Genomic DNA, 7,519 nt, shown 5'->3' with positions numbered 1-7,519 from the left:
GGGGGGCAGATCATCCCAGAACCTCATCCTTAACCCCGTTCCTTCCCAGCCAGGTCAGGCCACCACCCTGGGGCTGCTCCCTCACCCCTGCCCAGCCGCCCCAGGGCCTCACCCACTCCTTGGAAGAACACAAAAGGGAAGACTGCCAGCAGCAGGAGCAGGAGCAGGGACTTGTCCATCTCAGTTTGGGATGGCAGCAAGATGCACAGGCTGGCTGGAGAGGGGAGCAGAGTGTCCAGGAAGAGCGAGGACAGATTGCTCTAGAACCTGGACTTGACCGCTCCCAAGCTGTGGGCAGAAGCTTCCTTTTATGTACCCACCAAGGCAGGTTTCACCACCGCCCAGTCCCAGGAAACACTCCCACAGACCTAGCCCCACTGGATACTTCCAAGGACAAAGGATGTCCCATGTGTCCCTCTTGTTCCCTTGAGACCGCCTCTGGCTGAGTGGGGGACCTGCTGCTTGGCCGGATCTGCTGGGCCCTCAGCAGTCCCTGCCCCTTCCCTCTCTGGACATCCCACTGTGCCAGGTCCAAGACAGGGGCTTATGTGGGCAGGGCTTTGCTAACTACCCATTTCCTCTGGGTCCAATGTCCCGTATGACCACCTCCTCACCAGTCCCATGGCCCAAGCCAGTCGTTAGCCTGGTGGACACCCTGCTTCAGGGCTCAGGATGTGTTCATCACAGGCGTGGTCCGTAGCTTCTTCTGTCCCTTCCCTCTCCCTATGTTGTGCTCATAGTTAAGATAGGGCCTTCTGCTAAATAAAAATTATTCATGACATTTGTTAAAGATAGTAAGGTAGACTTTATCCAAGGGGGCAATTGTAAGAGGGTTTTGTAGTAAGGGAAAGAGATAGGACTCAGCTCTGAATCCAAGACAATCAAATGGAGATTTATAGCCAAGAAGCAGAGTGGGGTCTGTAATGCAAAACAACTGAGAGGACACGTCGGATCTGTGAGAATTCTCGCTAGGTGGACTGGTGTAGTGAACACGAGTCTTGCCGAAGGCAGGGCAGGGTGATAGGATATGGAGGGCTAGGGATGAGATATTCGATCAGATATCAAGGTGAAGGTGTTTTGCTAAACTGACCCAGTAGGCTTCTTGCTAAAACTGGACATAACAGGCCCAAAGTCAGGAACTAGTCAGAAAGAGTACTCAGGGGAACTTTACTCAAGTTTGGTGAAAGTAGGGAGTTTTTGTGACCTCTCGGTAGTAAATCGGTGTTGGCAATGTGAGAATAGTTATAATAACAATCATTTATTTAGTATTTTCTATAAACCAGGATCTACATCTGCTGCCACCATACAATGTGATTATTTAAGATATATCTTCCACCTGTCATGAATACATAAAATATACAGCAAATACTATCCAAATGACAAAATAGAAGCCTTATAGATAGATAGTGGCTAGGTTCTTTTATAAAGAATAAAACAGTCCCTACTATATTCAACTGTCTTATTTTGCTGGCCCCTAAAAACACAGACTCACGTTCACCAAGATGAATTTACCTCAGAGAGAAACTCGCACTTACTGCTCCGGGACCTGGCTGGAAGTTTCAGAATTTACGAACATTCTGCATCCATGTGGCTCGCGAGGCCTGTGGGACACACCAAGCAACTTAGGTGCAAATTATTTTTCTGACTTTTTGATTCCAATTTTCTGCTCACATCCGCTCAAGTGTCTTCAGCTCGCTCATTGTGCCTGATAAAAATATCCAACCCTCCACCAGAGTATTCATGCTTGGAGATCCAGCCAAGGGAAGGAGAGAGACCATGGAGCAAGACCCCAATGTGCAGAGTGGGAGCTGGAGAAAATGACCCAGGTAGCAGTGACACCTTCTCGTTGCCCTCTGTTCTCTTCCGTCTAGACAACACATTCCCAGCAGAGACCTTGACAATCATGTTTCCCAGCAAATCAGAAGCAGTCAGCACAATGCACGGGACAGAGCAGGAACTCAAGAAATATTTCTGAGTAAACAAGAATGATAGAGCAAATGGATGAATGCGTGAGTATCTGCCTGCCCAGGAAGCAGCTGCAGGAGAGAAAGGGCTGAGAACCCCTCACCCCCACCCCCACCCCCAGACTGAGAGCCAGCTTCATCCTCCACTGTGAGAGCAGAGCTATGATGCATGAAAACACCCCTTTACCGCACTCCCCAAACTGAGGAACTTTGCTGAGTAACTCAAGGTCACCTGCATGCCAGTGTGCCGCTCTCACAGCGGCAGTGGAACTCAAGGGGAGCCCGCAGTTCCCCAAATCTGACATCACCCCCATCATAATCATGCAAAAAAAAAAAAGAAAAAGAAAAACAGCGAGGGAGGAGTAGAAAATGGGGGAAATCATCAGAACTGCCAAAGAGCAGCTCTGTTCTTCCGTAGCATTGTTTTACTGAAGACACGTTGTTCTCTGCAAATTTGAAGAATGTCATGAGGATGATGCCTAATGTGATATTGGAAAGCGACACGGTATCACCTGGAGAACCGAGGCAAAGAGAGTGAACACAGAACATAATGATCTGGTCAGATCTCCTCGTGGAAACTTATACTCCTCGAACATCCTGCTGGTGCTTCCTAAGGAGAGGCTTGTGGAATTCCTGTCGAATGATGTACCTGTTCTATGTAGCTTGCTGGCAATAAACGAACCTTCTTTTAAAGATTTAGGGGGATGAGACCCCACTGGAAATTGTCCATGGTGGCTATGGAATGACAGTAAAATACAATGGAGGTGGTAACTGACTGCGAAGTCCTACTTGTGTATCTGGGACCCCTCAGGAATCAGGTGGAGACCTCACAGGCTCAGTCTGTACCAGCAAAGGGTGTGATCACCTGACGGAAGAATCTACCGCCCTAGATTCCTGGCTGGCCTTCCTTCATCCGCTCTTCCAGTCAAGCTTCCTCAACGCCACCCCGTCATGTCTCTCCCTCAGGTGCACAGGAAGGTCATCTGACATGGTGGAATGGTGCTGAGTGCTAAGTTGTGGAGGTTTCCTGACTGTTCAGAAGCAGGGGAGGAGGAATTGGAAACATGATGGATGCCACGTATTAAATTCATCTGAAGCCTACAAGTGCCTCCCAGACTCATGAACTTGGCGAAAATCCAATAGTGAGAATGATCTATGCCTCTATTCTAAGCTTAATTATTAATAAAGTCCCATTTACTCCCAATTTGTCCCAGTCCGGAGGATAAATTATGCAACCAGCCTACTCAGAGGTGACCAGGCACAATCTCTCCCCAGTGCAGGAACCTCCTCCTCTGCAGCATCCAGAGAGCCGGCATCCAGAACCACCACACTTCCAGGCCCATGTCAGTCCCCATCGGATCTTCCCATCATGTGTCTAGGCTGAGACCCAACAGGGGAGTGCCTTGGCCAGAGCACAGACTCAGAAGTCAGACCCATCTGGGTTTAAAGCCTCATTCCAGCATTTAAAAATTTTAAGGCCAGGGGCGCCTGGCTGGCTCCGTTGGTTAAGCATCTGCCTTCGGCTCAGGTCATGATCCCAGGGTCCTGGGATCAAGTCTCACATCAGGCTCCCTGCTCAACAGGGAGTCTGCTTCTCCCTCTGCCCCTCCCCCCTGCTCGTGTTGTATGCTCTCTCTCTCTCTGGCAAAAATAAATAAATAAATAAAAATTTTAAGGCCATGACAAGTTACATCATGTTACATTTCAATTCCTCTACCAAGGAGAAATGATAATAATACCTAACTCACAGAATGGCTCTAGGAAAAAAAATTATACACACACACTGAATGTCAGGTTTTTATTTTTATTTTTTTTAAACAACAAGTTTATTTAAACAACAATATGCTTGACTTGAAGGGAAAACTACCTAGGATTCATTTCTTTTAGGGTAATATATCCCTACTTAAAGACAGATTGCCCTACATGTAACAGCTACGTACAAAAAAGTTATAAAATTGTTGTTATAAAAGGATTTTTATGTTTTCCTTTTTTTGTTAAACTGTGAGAGCAAAATAACTTACCGGAATATAAAGATAAGAGCTGACTGAGCATGCCACTAATGGGGAGAGGGTATTTTCACAGAAACAGTGTTTTCCCCCATCCCATCTCCATTTGATGTCGATCAAAACATACCATTGGCCATTTAAAAAAAAATGCGATATGCTTGTGCACATCCACAGTTACTTTATGTACAATAAAGGAACGGGGAAGGGGAAAATGAAAGAATAGAGAAAACTGTACTGTAGTAGTCAGGATGTGGTGGAACCAAATTGTGACTTTCTACTTGAGAATGTCTTCTTGGTCTGGAGGAACAGAGTTCTGGAGTAAAGTAGCAGGTTCCCTTTTTAGTAGACACCTCCTGTCTGCTGCTGGAACACATCAATTGTATCTTCATCCTCCATTTCCAACTGTGCAGGTGTGTCTGTTTCATTGATTGGCTGCCCATCAAATTGGAATCTGATCTGCCTCATTGACAAACCCTGTCGTTCACAGTAGGCTTTCATTAGATTACTAAGTGGTGTGTGCCTCTTAATCGTAAACTGCACCACAGAACCATCCTGCCCCGCAACCTTCAAATTAATATGATCGTTGTTCTCAGTCTTGACTCCTTCCTTGGGCTTTTCATCGGCCATGGCGAGCACCGGAGTCTCCTCAGCTGCGGCTTCACCAAAGAGGTACCAGCTCCGCACCGAATGTCAGGTGTTTAGCATAATGTCCAATGCAGAGTAAGGATCCAATAACTATTACCTCAATTATCCATATTATTGTTCTGTCTCAATGCTAACAATTATGACTCTCTTAATAAAAACTGGATTTAAAATCGGTACTAGGAAATATCACAAGCTTATAGTTAGTGACGCCTAGTCTCTGCCTGTGCGGTCAGCAGTCCTAACTTCACCCCAGCACACACACACTCACACACACATCCCTCCATATGGACATGCCCTTCCCTCCCCCCAACAGCACACAGAGGCCGCAGCTACAAAGGCAGGCCGAGTCCCTGATCCGCCATCTCCCACCATGTCCCTCCCTCTTGTTCATGTTCTATCCCGGGAACCTGCTGCCACCGTCCAGACCAATGACAAATTGTAGCAGCAAGAACCGGAGTGTTACTTTATGAGGCAGTGAACAGGCTGCCCTGCCACTGGCCCTTCAAGGATTCCCAAATTACCACTGTGAGCATGTGTCTTCTTTCAACGTGTTTCCTGTGGATTCCATGTAGTTTCATCCATGATGCACAGTGTAATCTGATGGAAGAGCCACTTATCCTGGAATGCTGATTATAAAACCCATATGGATAAACCCCCTGGACCCAGCCCCTAAATCTCTCCTGTCTGGCTGGCCCTGCCCGCCCCCCCAGGACCATCCCCCCCCACCACCGCTTTCCTCTCCACCACCGACACCGACCACAAATGCACTCCAGCCATTCTTCACTCATTCTTCACCCATCGCGGCTCGACAGCCAGGACATCTCTGGTGTGATGTGGGCTTGGGGCAGGGAAGAATGCGTATGTGGTGGGGAGGGGTATGCATGGGGGCAGAAAGCACTGGGGAAATCAAACTCTGAGTCTTCGTGTCTGTTTCTCAGATGGCATCATTGTAAACTTTCTTTCTAACATATACTCCAGGGAATCCCCTCCCTCCACTATCTGTTTTGGCATCATTCACGGAACTCCTTAACTACCTCACACATAGAAAGGAAGGACATGCACTGGGAATGCTTTCAAGGGCCAGCTTGATAAAGGGACTTGCCACTCAGCCCTATTCCCCACAGTGCTACTCTCCTCAGAGCTGGAAGTCCTTGTCAGAGTGTTTTTATCCTATCCCGGGACACTGATGGTCCCTTTGCCCACTTGGGTGTGATGAGGGTAGAGCCACAGGGAAGATGGGCCATGGAGCTGTCCTGCTGGGAAGATCTCACTTCCAGCACCTATCACTATCTGAGAATTGACACATGGGATAGGGCAAAGAGAGCAGTTTAACTTTTCCCACATCACCCCTCTCCCAGGGAGGAAGATCTTGGTGCCAAGAGAGACTCCCGTGGCCCATGGTTTCTACCACAGGGAAAAGTGAGATAGGAATGAGTGCCCAGCTTCTCCCAGCCTTGTAAGATGTTGTTAAAGTGACTGACTCACTCTATGTTGCCCCACCCAGAGCATGTAGGGGATCAGCAGGGCTGAATAGTCTAGGGGGACCTAGAAGAAGGGCAAAGGGGAGGGGCTGGTTCCTGAAAACTGTCCACAGATCCTACTAACATGCTGGCAGGCTCCACCAACAGGCCCACACATGGAGACCATGGGACATCTTATCTATAGGACCCTCCAGCACCCTGCACATGCCCTCAGGTTGGTGCACTGGAAACTAGTATGAACAATTTTGCTGACAAACTAGATAAATGAAAATAAATGCATAAATTCCCAGGAGCATATAACCTACCGAGACAGAATCACAAAGAAATAGAATTTCTGAACAGACCAATAATGAATAAAGAGATTGAAACAGTAATCAAAAGCCACCCAAAAAAGAAAAGCCCAGAATGAGATGGCTTCACAGGTGAATTCTACCAAACATTTAAAGAAGAATTAATGCCAATATTTCTCAAACTCTTCCAAGAAATTTAAGAAAAGAGAGTACTTCCAAACTCATTTTACAAGACCAGCGTTACCCTGATACAATAAAGACACTACAAGAAAAGAAAATCTAGGTCAACATCTCTGATGAACATAGATGCAAAAATCTTCAACAAAGTACTAACAAACTTAATTCAACAGCACATGAAAAGGATCATACACTATGATCGAGCAGGATTTATCTCTGGAATGCAGTGATGGTTCAACATATGTAGATCAATAAATGTGATACACCACATTAACTAAATGAAAAATAAAATCATATGATCATCTCAGTAGATGCAGGGAAAGCATTTGACAAATTTTAATATCCCTTCATGATAAAAACTCAACAAATTAGGTATACAGGAAATGTACCTCAGTATAATAAGGACCATATAAAGGACAAACCCAGAGCTAGCATCATATACAATGGTGAAAGCTGAAAGATTTTCCTTAAGATCAGGAACCGACAAGAGTTCCCATTCTCACCACTTCTATTTAACATGGTATTGGAAGTCCTAGCCAGAGTAATTAGGCAAGAAAAATCAATCAATAAAATGCATCCAAATTAGAAAGGAAGAAGTAAAATTGTCTCTGTTTGCAGATAACATGTTTTTAGATGTAAAAAAAACCCAAAGTTACCACCAAAAATACTATTAGAACTAAGAAATGAATTCAGTAAGGTTGGAGGATACAAAACCAGGATATAGAAATCAGAAATCACACAACCAATGAACTATTCAAAAAAGAAATTAAGAAAACAATCCCATTTACAATGCCATCACAAACAAGAAAATACTTGCAAATAAATTTAAACAAGTGAAAGAACTGTACACTGAAAACTATAAGACATCAATGAAAGACATAGAATAAGACACAAATATATGGGAGGATATCCCATGTTTGTGGTTTAGAAGAATTAATACTGTTAGAATGTCCGTA

The 7,519-nt window shown here is 45.5% G+C and overlaps 1 protein-coding gene across 1 annotated transcript; it reads right to left on the bottom strand.

The window, feature by feature from the left end:
* Positions 1-4,255: 4,255 nt before the first annotated feature.
* LOC110586280 (small ubiquitin-related modifier 2-like) lies at positions 4,256-4,597 on the bottom strand. The gene is made up of 2 exons (XM_021696483.1): positions 4,444-4,597; positions 4,256-4,386 (listed from the first exon to the last, which is right to left on the bottom strand). Exons 1-2 carry the CDS (start codon positions 4,595-4,597, stop codon positions 4,310-4,312), a joined length of 231 nt encoding a protein of 76 aa, XP_021552158.1. The 3' UTR covers positions 4,256-4,309.
* Between the last annotated feature and the right edge of the window lie 2,922 nt (positions 4,598-7,519).

This window comes from Neomonachus schauinslandi, unplaced genomic scaffold, assembly GCF_002201575.2.
Source record: "Neomonachus schauinslandi unplaced genomic scaffold, ASM220157v2 HiC_scaffold_814, whole genome shotgun sequence".
Lineage (NCBI taxonomy): Eukaryota > Metazoa > Chordata > Mammalia > Carnivora > Phocidae > Neomonachus > Neomonachus schauinslandi.
The sequence above is the reverse complement of the archived record's forward strand: the minus strand, read 5'-3'. Positions and strand labels throughout refer to the sequence as shown.